Source organism: Crinia signifera, chromosome 5, assembly GCF_055691185.1.
Source record: "Crinia signifera chromosome 5, ASM5569118v1, whole genome shotgun sequence".
Taxonomy (NCBI): Eukaryota; Metazoa; Chordata; class Amphibia; order Anura; family Myobatrachidae; genus Crinia; species Crinia signifera.
In genome coordinates this window covers 81,068,454-81,081,595 of record NC_139221.1, presented here as the reverse complement: position 1 = coordinate 81,081,595, position 13,142 = coordinate 81,068,454, and the positions used below count along the sequence as shown (strand labels likewise).

General features: G+C 41.7%; 1 protein-coding gene across 7 annotated transcripts in view; it reads left to right on the top strand.

Moving 5' to 3' along the window:
• GREB1L (GREB1 like retinoic acid receptor coactivator) overlaps nucleotides 1-13,142 on the top strand; it is a 112,331-nt gene that overhangs the window by 82,114 nt on the left and 17,075 nt on the right. For all 7 annotated transcript variants that reach the window (XM_083187541.1, XM_083187535.1, XM_083187538.1 and 4 more), the window contains 7 exons: nucleotides 1,642-1,839; nucleotides 2,212-2,392; nucleotides 7,166-7,358; nucleotides 7,920-8,053; nucleotides 8,429-8,768; nucleotides 10,676-10,791; nucleotides 10,886-11,130. In XM_083187541.1, the coding sequence (XP_083043667.1) occupies nucleotides 1,642-1,839; nucleotides 2,212-2,392; nucleotides 7,166-7,358; nucleotides 7,920-8,053; nucleotides 8,429-8,768; nucleotides 10,676-10,791; nucleotides 10,886-11,130 (1,407 nt within the window). The remainder of the gene's footprint in view (nucleotides 1-1,641; nucleotides 1,840-2,211; nucleotides 2,393-7,165; nucleotides 7,359-7,919; nucleotides 8,054-8,428; nucleotides 8,769-10,675; nucleotides 10,792-10,885; nucleotides 11,131-13,142) is intronic.

Genomic DNA, 13,142 nt, shown 5'->3' with positions numbered 1-13,142 from the left:
GCGGCTATTAGATTTTTCAAATACCTGTCAAATGACCGGCCGTTCTTTGATTGGCTGAGAGCACTCCAATGTCTACCCACATCAAAGGGTATTTTTATTAAAAAGCTGAACCTTTTTGTATTAATATGTTTCCTGCGCCATAGGTGAATGATGGTGGCTGTTGGCAGCTTAGAGCTGATCTGTTCTCTGTATTTACGGGGCTACTACCTCTTCACAGGCGTCTTGATTGGGCAGCATTCACTAGTGGAATGAAGCAGTTACTGAAAAAGTCTGTAGTCCTGCGAAAACTTTACGCGTTTGTCCGCATTACACATGCAGTATTTTCCTCAGCCGCACAATAATCTCAGTGTGACGATCCGCACTTGCACTAATAGCGGTTGATTAGGTAAACTATACACACTTAACAGTTGGGCCCAACTTTTTAAGCTGATCAATGGTATGTCCGTGTCCACAGTTCTTACAGATTTATCGCTGTTCTGCAGGGCTGACCTTATATAGAAACCTAAACATATAATTTATATAACAATACTCCCAGCAGATGCCGAGATGGCTTGGAGGTACTGGGTAAGTGTGGATGTCTTCTTGTTGTTGCCCTCCTGCTGGGACCTGCAGATCTACATGAATATTTTGTGTAAGGGAATATGTCATATGTCGTTTTCATCCCAGGTTGACCACTTCAGACAAAAAAAACGACCCAGGTTGACCAGGCTTGTGCTGGAAAATTACCGGGTCATTTTGTCTGTCTGAGAGGGTATTACTGAGCAAGGTGTTAAGTGCCCGCTGCTAGATTCCATGCACCCTGTAATATCAGTGGGAATTATTTGTCACCAGCGCTCACACCATCAAAAATTGCTGTAGTCTTATCGCAGATGCAGTATGTCCTCCTATGTTTGCATCTCTGAACAGTGCCCATGACACTCCCATAACACGAACTCTGAACGGACTCTTTTCGCCTTCCACACCACACTACATGGGTGGGTGGAAGTGATGTGGGGGTGCAGCGGTGCGGCCGGCAAGCTGCGCACCGTGACCTCTGACCACATCACGCTAAGCAGAGTCACACAGCCGGAGTCGGGAGCAGCCGGGCAACGTCTTAATGGTGCTCAAATGCTCCCCGCCATTACACTGCTCAGTCTAATCCTGAAATCCTGGGATTGGAAACTCCAATTTTCCAGCGTTTTTTTACTATATTTACCTTGTACTTGTCCTAAATTACCTTCTACTGCAGTTCATAATTTTTTCTTTGCTCATTCATGTATGGTTAGGCATTTCGACCCTTGTGGTGCCATATAAATAAATGATATTAATAAATAATAATGCAGCCACCTAGTAGGTGTTTTTGACTAATCGCATCTGATGCGTCTTTGCCAGGAAAGTGCTTAAAGGACATATTTATTTACAGTTACTTATATAGCGCAGCAAATTCCATTGCGCTTTAAGTCTAATGCTGGATACACTCCTGTGGCCACTAATAGTTATCATCTATATCGGCAGTGCTGCGGGAGAACCATATAGTGCATACACACTGACCGATGTTGTTTATATCGGTCAGTGACATCTGATTTTATAAATACACAGTGTATTGTTTTCTGATCTGTATGTGCAGCAAGAGCTCTTCCTTTAATGTGTGATGTGTTTTAGGTTGTAACACAGACAGCTTCCAGATCTGTCAGTCTCAACTGATGGTTGCTCGGAAGCTCCTGTCCCAGGTGTGCGCGATTGCAGATAGTGGCAATCAGAGCCTTGATTTGGGACGTTTCAGCAAAGTGGATTTCCTAATAGTTGTCCCTCGATCAGAAGTACTTGTAGCTCAGACCCTGCAACGAATTCGACTATCAGGTGAGCTACTAAGACTTGGTTATATGCGGTCAGTGTTGATATAACTAAACTAGATTAATAAAGATGTTTTCCTGTACCAATACATAATCTGCTCATGTACAATTATTTTAAAAAGTGATACGGTTATATTTAAGCATTGTAACATTTGCCAGTTCATTATGTGCAATAAAATTTTGGGGCAAATGTATTAAGTCTGGTGAAGTGATAAAGTGGAAGATAACGTACCAGCCAATCAGCTCCTACCTGTCATTTCTCATACACAGCTGATTGGCTGGTGCATTATCTTCCACTTTATCACTTCACCAGACAATACATTTGCCCCTCTGTTTCTTAAATTCCAATGGCTTATTTTTGGTTCTCCTCTTCGGTCAGGGGTGCTGGCGGATTTGGGTCTAGAGGAGACTTCATGTGCCCATCAGCGTGCTGAGAAGTATCTTCTTCGTCTAGATGGGGATGTCCAAGCCAAATTTGAGGCCTTTATGAAAAAAGTCAAACAAAATCCTTATACACTTTTTGTCCTAATACACGATGCTAGCCATGTGGATTTAACAAGGTAAGTGTCAAGCAGGGCCGACTTAACGTATTGACACACTGGGCAGCTGCAAAATCCCAAAATCCTATTATTGGCCACCCTACTGCAGACTTATCAGATAGTGCCCTAATGGGTTTTCCTGCCCACAGAGATGACATTTCTTCAGAATTTTTTTTTAACCCGTTGCTTATAAATGATCCTTTCCTTACTGAAGCGTTATTTGCAGAGCGGCAGCCCATTCTTTAGAATTGTTTTCTTACTTAAATTAAGTGAGCAGCTTTGCTATCCTGCTGGTCACTGCCTCCCTCTTACCCGTCTCATACAGGCTAGTCACCTTAGCTCATTGTTTTAAACCTTTGAGTGCCAAGTGAATTTGTCAAAATTGATGTGAAAATTGCCAAGCAGACCTTTTTATTCATCATAATGACCTGTAATGTTTACCTTATATAGGAAATATCATCTATTTTTACACACAGTTTGTTGTTTGAATTTATATAACAAATGTGAGCGATGCTGGCATTTTTAGCAGATATTTTCTCAGATGTTGGCACTCAAAGGGTTAAGAGGGTTTTATGTGTAAGTGCTTATAATTCCTGAGCCCCCTAAGCCCGTGGTTGCCATCCCCTTGGGGATTGATCAAATTTTGGATAATCTGAAATGAGCCATTACAGTTGGAGTTCTCCCTCAAAATGAATTGGGGTCACGTCAGCGTGGAGTTGATTTTATAAAGTGTGGCAAGTGCAGCGAGGCGAGCGGATGCGTATCTGTGTGCGCTCGCCACGCTTCGAGGTCAGTGGCTCGCTGCGCTTGCCACACTTTAGAAAATCAACTCCACACCGACGTGGATAGTGGGGATATTAACCATTGTTTCGTTTCAGGGCTACAGAAGCAGTTACGTAGTTTACGTAGACAGCATAGTGCTGTATTGGTATTCTCAATACAGCACTACGTAACTGCCGCCGTGAAACTAAACAAGTACCACGTTGCCATATAAAGTGATTAATGAAATAATCTAATGATCTCGTATGCCTCTATTAGTAAGAATTGTATTAGACACACACAGTAAAATCTACACAGGCAGACACATTGAATTTTGCATGCACTTTTAAACAGTCTCTTAGTTTGCTAGATATGCTTTCTGGCTTGTTCTACTTCCATTCCATGTACGGTGTTTCTGTTTGTCCTGCTGACGGAAGACTTGAAGCATGCTAATGATTGCCATATATGGATCATTTTGAGATCGCTATTTTAAAATCTGTGTTTAAGGTTTTCCAGTGGTGGTGGTGGTTTTTTTTTTTAATGAAAGTAATTTTTTATTGATTTTGCATAAGGGGGCCAACAAGAAAAAACGAAAAATACAGACAGTAGTGCTACAATATGTGCAAATACAAGATGTGAAAAATCAGTAAGCATATACATACTGGGTAGATTAACATATACGATCATATACATGCAAACGTGTGCACACATGTTATGACGAGCACAGCAAATATCAACCCTCCATGACAAGGATAAATAGACAAATATACAATTGCCCGGAGGCGCCATCCGGGTTCTCACATACAGTGAAGCAGTTGGTTATATATATATATATATATGTCACAGTATCCGGCACTCCCAGTAAAGATCAGCTTAGATCAAGTGCTCAGGTGCCTTCATTGAACCAGTGTCCATGTAGTAGAAGAAGAATATGCGACACTCAGGAGTCTTTTGTAATTAGGAATAAAATTCTTCCTAATTACAAAAGACTCCTGAGTGCCGCATATTCTTCTTCTAATATATATATATATATATATATATATATATATATATATATATATATATATATATATATATATATATATATATATATATATATATATATATATATATATATAATCAGAGCGCATGAAGAATCACTCAGCACACAAAACAAGTCTACAAGTGAAAGCACTACTGCCTAACCCATTATAACACACTAACCCCACCCCACTAAGATTAATAAAATAACCCACCCAAAAAACCCAAAACAAACCTCCCATATAACTCCCCACCCTGTACAACCCATCCCCAACTCAGGCGTACCTGGATCCCTGAAATACTAAAACAACTAGCCCTACCCCACTATCTAAAGGCCCCCATACACTAGGGCGACTTGTCCTTAGGACAAGTCGCCCCCGACTTCCCCCTGAGCTTCCCCGGCTGCTCCCCGGGGGAGCTTGATTAGATTGGCACTTGATGTGCCATTTTTTACATGTGATAAATCGTCTCGATTTATCACATGTAAAAAACCCGTGGAGCGGGGGGGGGGCTACAGCGCAGGGCTGCTGGGGGGGGGCTGGGGACGCTGCGGGGGACACAGGCGGCATAGAGCCGGGCAGAGGGAGCCGGGAGCTGTCAGTGCTAGAAAAAAAAGCCTATACAATGAATGGGCAGCCTGTGATTGGCTGAGCGCTCTCTCAGCCAATTGCTGACTGGCTGAGAGAGCGCTCAGCCAATCACAGGCCGCCCATTCATTGTATGGGCTTTTTTTTTTTTTATTCAGTACTGATAGCTCCCGGCTCCCCCTGCCCGGCTCTATGGCTATGCCGCCTGTGTCCCCCGCAGCGTCCCCAGCCCCCCCTGCTCCCTCCACCGCCGCGCCGCCCCACTAGGTCCCAAGTCGGGTGGTCGGACGTGCAGCAGGTCCGACCACCCGACGCAGATCCGATGCGCACGGGACCGCGCATCGGATCTGAGGGGACATCAAAACTAGCCGATTTTGGTCCGATTTCGGCCAGATCCGACTGATCTGCCCGAAATCGGACCAAAATCGGCTAGTGTATGGGGGCCTTAATATGGATTATAGGATAAGGCAGATTAGTGGCATTTAGCTAACCAAATGGCTAATCTACCCCTTCCTCCCCCCCCCCACCCACCCACCCACCCAACCAACTATCTTAAATATACAGGATATTAGCCATATGGGCAGCACGGGGCATTAAATGGAGTATTAACATAGTGGTGGAGGATTTTTTAAAGACAGAAATAAACAATTGCATATACAGGAGTGTTTATGGGACCAGAAATGCACATGACCAGTATGACTCTGGCTCTCCCGCCATAACAAGTATATCAGGCTAAATAAGCATATCGTATAGCCATATACATAGAGCAAAAATGGTCACCATTCTTCAAAGATGGAGAAATTAGCAAAATAAAAATTTAACTTTTGTAATACACAGATGTGATATAGCTGCAGTTTGGTCAAAAAAAAAAAAAAATAAGATAGAAAACATATACAGACAAGACTGTTTCAGCAGGCAATGTAAAATGTCCTCAGTCCGGCCAGTGTGGGATATCAGGAGAGTATAACAGCCCGTTACTAGGCTGATGCCATGGTGGTTTAGGAGAGATAGCACTAGGTCCTGCATACATTGATTTCCGGAGCATCTCAAAATCCAGCAGCAGTAATAGAGACGTTGTAGGAAGCAGAACATCCAGGCCAGAGAATACAAACAAATAGGAACCAATAGTTTGCAAGTTATAGACAACCAAAGAGCATATTCGGCCCACATGGCAACCAGTCATGTGGTTAAAATAGCAAGGGTATCAGGATTTACACAAAGGAGTGTAGTAACCATATCGCCAGCATCAAATATCACTTGAGTAACAAAAGAGGAAAAAGTATACTCTTTGGGGACCTTGAAGTAAACAGGCATAGAATCCAACCAGGGTTCCAAAGCATATCCAGTCCCTATGTTACATTCCTTATGGACACATGAATAGGGAGTTATGGCCACTTGTAGGTTACCAGTAGATTTAATGGCCACATTAGAGCAGCAGTAAGGTGTGATAACTTTAGCCCCTTCGGTTCCATTAGTAGGAGGGGATGTGATGGAGGTTAATACATCTTGAAGAAGGTTAATCTTATGGACAAGCCTCTGCTCTTAGTCCAAAATTGACTGAAGTATTCGGGAAACATCCATTGTGATGGAGAAGAGTTATATAGTGCTGCAACAGACTGTGTAAGTCAGAGTCAGTCAAGAAGAAGGGGACTAATAGTATAGCACAACAGGAGCCAACTCACTATTTAGATGTGGAGGTATAAACCCGGGTGCCAGCAGGAGGGAGCTAAGACAGTGGTGGAAGAAGCAGGTCCCCGTAGCTTGCGTATCTAGTCACTCCTAATCAGGATGATCCAAGATGGCCGTGGGAACTCCAAGCAGCATGCAGGGACCGAGGAGCAGCAGCCAGGTGAGACCAGATCCAGACTCACTGCAGCGCAAGCCAGAGGAAGGGTCAGCGGCTCACTCAGCAACCTCAGAGCGGACACAGTCACCAGGCACAGCACCTGTCAGGAGAGCAGCTCAGCCTGTAACACCACGCCGGCGGGCCCCACCGGAGATAGCGCCAGACCGCGGAGCACAGCAGACGGAGGAAAACGTCACCAGGCTACCTCAGGAGACGGAGGTGGTATTCCCAGACAATAAATGCCTATTGTGGAGGAATAACGTAGCCTCAAAAGGATATTTAGAAGGAGATTGGGCAGGAGAGCCAGCAAACACTTTCTTCACCTAGTCCATCAGGCTTTGAAGAAGCTTCTTAGCAGACCAGTTACCATCAGATTGCCGAACATGTAATAGTAATGTCTGTGCTGCAGGCTTTGCGCTCCCGACGGAGCAACACTTGAATTGCTCTGTCGTGCGCCATCTAGTTGCCGCCTCTGTTCAAACACTTGAATTCCTCCCATAGAGGTGAGGAGCAGCATTAACCTTTTATTATATAGCATGTGCATTTGCTGGAATTCTAATCTAGTGATGTTTTTCTCTACAGTGCTATGTCCGCTACCTTGCCTCATGGAGACCCCACTCAGGGACTGTCAGACCGGATTGTCAATAGCCGCGAAGTACAGGAGGCGCAGAATCTCATTGTGCTGCAAGTCAGCGCCTACCCTTACACCTTACAGACACAGCAGTCTAAGATCAGCCACAGCAATGAGGTGCACTGGATTCACTCAGACTTGGCAGTAAGGATTTTATGTCACACAGCCTTGTTATTTCAGTTTGCCTTCCAAAAGCCTATGAAAGATTAATTTAACTTTGCACCACTTTGTAATATGCATTATAGACAGCAAACTTCCATTTGATGTACTGTACATTCTTCTGTACAGTAAACTGTTCCCTGTTACGTCTATTATTGAAGCTCTGTACTGTTTTATGTGCCAAATACATAAGGAGCCTCCTGGTTAACCCAATGGAATGCTCCTTATTGGGGTCATTTATTGTTCAGCTGCCTATTCTAGTGTTGTCCCATTTTCATTTCCTAATTGTGTGATGTGTCCACATCCACGTTGCCTAAGGAGGCTCTTCAATGTTCAATATATAAATTGAAGTGAATAAAGTCGATTTGTAAGCAATGATGTTCACGCTTAACATTTCACAATCTTATTAGTGAAATCACACGTTACAAGTTAAAGTGGGGTAACACTAGGTAAAATGCATGATAACTAATAATATTTTCTTAAATAGGGTAGTTGGAAGCCTTTTTACAATTTTTTTTTAATACATATATAATGTGTGTGTCTCAGGAGGATATAAGCAGTGAAGAGAAACTTTACTTTGGTATCAATGAATACAGCAAGTCCCTACAGTGGGGCATAACAAGCCCACTTCTCCGATGTGATGAAACCTTTGAGAAAATGGTCAACACTCTGCTGGAAAGGTGATGTTGTAAAATGGAAATGTTTTACACTTTAAATTGCCAGTATAAAGAAAACATGACGATCATGCTTAAACTGTTTAATTATTTAATAAATAAATAAAATCAAAATGAGGTAGTATGTTATGATAATGCATCAATACTTCATTCATATCCATTGGGTTTAGCATTTGATGGACAACCTCTTTAAGGCCTACCCTTTATAGAAATACCTGTGGGTTGGGGATTGGGAGTTTGCATGTTCTAAATGGTGGGATTCCAGAGGAGGGTGTTTGGTAAACTGGGCTTTGCTAGCACAATCTCTCCCACCACAACACATGTATTTAGTGTCCTCCCCATTGCAGTCTAGATGGAAATGTTAACCCACTCTCTCTGTAGGTACCCTAGGTTACACAGCATGGTGGTACGATGTTACCTCCTAATTCAACAGTATTCTGAAGCTCTCATAGCTCTAACTACAATGGCTTCACTCAGAGACCACACAACCCCAGAGACACTGAGTATCATTGATGACCTCCTCAGTTCCCCCGGGAAAGACAAAACTGGCCGTGGACACATGCTCATAATCCGAGTCCCTTCTGTGCAGCTGGCAATGTTGGCAAAGGAGAGACTGCAGGAAGTGAGAGACAAGCTGGGGCTGCAGTATCGCTTTGAAGTTCTCCTTGGTAATCCTGCGTCTGAGCTCTGTGTTGCTAAACACTTTGTGACTAGATTAAAGGTAAGGCAGAGGGACTTCGGGTTGCCCATATTAATTCAAGTGACATGAACATGGTTTTCATTCCAAATACCAGGGGGTAAATGCTGGTGTTTAGCTGGCATTGGCGAGAGTCCCGTGAGTTTGCCCAATGTTTTAGAGTAGCAGTCATTGCAATGGCAAAGTTTTGCTAAGACTCTAATAGAGGGTACACACTGTGAGATATGATCTATTTTTATATTTGATTTTGCTTATAGAAGCAAAATCGAATTGAAATCGAATGTGCATCGAATGCTTTTATTGGTACTTATGTAATATCTGGGCTTTCTTATGAGACCGCTTTCTTATGAGACCGCGTCCCCTCGCCACGATTCGGGCACGGTGGCTCGCTGCGCTTGCCACACTATATAAAATCAACTCCATGCGTAGTTGGATAGTAGGGGTATGAAAAAAGGGGGTGCATTTATCATGGGAGCCCAGATAATACATAAGTACCCTTTTATTAGCATTCGATGCAGATTCGATCCCAATGTGTGCTCCCGTGTAGTGGAAATAAAATAGAAAGTCTTGGCAGGCAAAACTATATAGTGTAAATTTCAGTGTTCACTGCTGCATTAGATTCAATTTCAATCTCCTGTCTGAAGGATCAGGAACACTGTAAAATCTAATTGAAATCGAATGCAAATCGAATGGAAAATAGTGGAAATCAAAAAGGAGTACAAAAAAACATCAAAACGGGTTGAATAGGCCAAATCTCATCGAAATCGAATCAAAAACTTGAACCGTGTGTATGCGCACTATAAGGGATCTTGCTGATGCCTGCAAACCACTGGCTGTTACATGTAACCCAATGTCTGAGTACCTACGGTGTATTTTTATCCTGAATATATTTGCTCTTACCGTGCATTAGACCTCTTCTCTGGAAATCTACCTTAATAAAAGTTTGATATTGGTGATCTCACTGATGACCATATTCTATAGTTATTTTTCAAAACTCCCCAGATTACTTAATCCCATTCCAGACCCAAGCAACCACTATTCATAAAGTAGTCACCCCTCATACACACTATTGTAAACAGACAAAATCGGATGTGTCTGAAGGGTACTTTTTACAAATCTTGCAGACCTCTGGGACAGTGAATTTTTTTAATGCAATGAATTTTTTTGAAATTTTGTCAATTATACAGGAGGCAGAAAAAAATATATAAATAAAATAAAGATCTATAATAAAAATCAGATGCTCGAGTTTATTTGTTGCTAAGATTGGGTAATCACAATCATATTGATATACGGTAAATGATATTGAGGCATGAGTAGAGTAGACAATATGGAACAGCAAAAAGGCATAATAAGAAGAAAGTACAATCTCAACCGATATATAAGTAAATAATTATATAGAGAAAAGTGGCCAGCAATGGGCTGTCGGTATAGAAGGGGTTATGAATTAGGCATAGCATATTGTGAGTCTAGCCATCTAGACCAGATAGCTAGAAAAGCCGGCCATAGATTTTATGCTGAGGATGTAAATTTCTCATGAGAGATAGTTTCATTGACCAGTTTAAGCCAGGAGTGCATGGTGGGACTTTTTAGCAAGCTGGGACAGTGAATTTAAATAGCAGAAGTTCTGGACTATCAAAATAATAATTATTGATCAACTGAGAAAGTTGGACCGTGCCCTTATCGCAGATGTGTCAGAACGATGGGCATATTTGCCCACATTGGCAGTAGTATAAGTGTAAGGAACATAACTTGTGGGGCTTCAGCCTTTCAAATCAAACGTAACCAGATGTCATGCCTAGCTTTGGTACTAATAATATAACCCTGCCCCCCACTTCTATATGTTAATGGTTATTTGAAATATGGAGATCCTGTATTTTTAAGAGCATACTTAACCATATTGCAGATTACATTCTATTTTTGTACTTCCAAAGGCATGGAGAGGATGCGAACAAGAAGACTGGGTTCCTAGAACATTTAAGGACTTGGAAGGACTACCTTGTATTTTAGTTCTTACTGGTAAAGACCCCCATGGTGAAACGTTCCCCAGGTATATGAATAAATTTATCAGATTTTATTTTTCAAAGGGTTTCTTTCTTTTTATTTTAATAAGAAGCATTAAAAAAACACAATTTATTTTCTAGATCGTTGAAGTATTGTGATCTGCGGCTCATTGACTCCAGTTTTTTAACCCGAACGGCATTGGAGCAAGAACTTGGCCTAGCTTGTTGTTATGTTTCCAGAGAGGTCATTAGGGAACCTGTTACTGTTCTGGACCTGAGTGACAAGGATGCGGACAAAGTTAATCCAATTGAGAATGACTCTGATGAGTTGTTTATAGATCTGGACAGACCACAGAGTAATGGCAGCGAAGTGACAGGCACTTCAGGTTTGTTATTTGTTGGTTGTTTTGACAACCTTGTGTTATCGTTTTAGGGGGCTAAATAGAAAGTACCAACCAATCAGCTCCTAATTTCCATGTTACTTTCTTAAAGGGCAGTTAGGATTGGGTGATAGTTTCTCTCTCTTTCTCTTTCTCTTTCTCTTTCTCTCTCTCTCTCTCTCTCTCTCTCTCTTTCTCTTTTTCTCTCTCTCTCTCTCTTTCTCTTTTTCTCTCTCTCTCTCTCTTTCTCTTTTTCTCTCTCTCTCTCTCTCTCTCTCTCTCTCTCTCTCTCTCTCTCTCTCTCTCTCTCTCTCTCTCCACTTGATCATTCTACAAGGCTAAGTACATTTGCCCCAGTGTTTAAAAAGTAAATATTTTTGCTTTAAAAAAATAATAGTTAAGTAATTTACCCCCAGAAAAAGTTGTGGATGGGGTTCCCCTCCCAAATACTGCCCTGCATCGCTGTGCTGGGTCCTTGTAATGTTAATGTAAACAGTTTTACATAGTTACATAGTAGGTAAGGCTGAAAAAAGACTTGCGTCCATCTAGTTCAACCTGGTATAGATATCCATTGCTGATATGGTAGGTTCTGATATTTTACAGACAAATTATATTTCTTATTTGTACCCATGGATGTTTTTCTCCAGTAAATGTTTGTCCAACTTTGCCTTGAACGCATTTAATGAGCAAGCCGTTACCACCTCTCTGGGAAGAGAGTTCCAGAGTTTGACTGTTCTGACCGTAAAGAAATTCTTTCTACTAGCTGAATGAAATCTTTTTTCTTATAATCTATACTCGTGTCCTAGATTCCTTTCTAGTAGAAAAGAGGGTGTGTAACAGTTCCTTATATTGGCCCTTGATATACTTGTACATGTTGAGCATGTCCCCCCTTAAACGTCTCTTTTTTTTTAATGTAAATAGTCTTAAATTGCTTAATCTCTCCCCATAGCTTAAATTCTCCATTCCCCTATCAAGCTTTGTTGCTCGCCTTTGGACTTTTTCTAATTCTATGATGTCCTTTTTATAGTGTGGGGCCCAGAACTGCACTACGTACTCGAGGTGAGGTCTCACCAATGCTTTATACAGTGGCATAATTACCCTTGAGTCCCTAGTTTTCATTCCCCTCTTAATACATGCCAGAATTTTGTTGGCCTTTTTTGTAGCTACATTACAATGGGCACTACATCCCAGTTTGCTGTCTATTTGGACTCCTAGATCCTTTTCAAGTATGGAATTACCCAGTTCCTCTCCGCTAAGGTTGTAACTTGCACACTGGTTGTTTCTCCCAAGGTGCATAACCTTACATTTATCTACATTGAACCTCATCTTCCATTTTTTTGCCCACTCATCTAGAATTGCAAGATCATTTTGAAGCATGGTGACATCTTCTGATGATTTGATGACTTTGCTAAGTTTTATATCGTCCGCAAAGATGGATACATTGCTGAGTAACCCTATCCCAATATCGGTAATAAAAATGTTAAACAAAATGGGCCCCAAAACCGAACCCTGGGGCACTCCACTTAGTACCGGTATCATATCTGATACGGCACCATTCACAACCAGTCTTTGTTCTCTATTACATAGCCAATTCCCTACCCATCTGCAGATATTTTCACCCAATCCTAGGTTCTCCATTTTATTAATCAATCTCTTGTGTGGGACAGTATCAAATGCTTTAGCGAAATCTAGGAAAATCACATCTACAGCATTTCCATTATCGAGGTTTTTGCTAACCTCTTCATAGAACCCTAGTAGATTAGTTTGGCATGAACGATTTTTCACGAACCCATGTTGGTTAGTACTGAGTAGACGGTGATGATCTAAATATTCCTGGATACCATCCCTTAAAAATCCTTCAAATAGTTTACCCACAATTGATGTTAAACTAACGGGTCTGTAATTAGCGGGATCTTCCTTTTTTGAATATTGGTACTACCTCTGCTATTCTCCAATCTTTTGGTACTATACCTGACGATAGTGACTTGCTAAAGATATAATGTAGGGGGGTAGCTAGT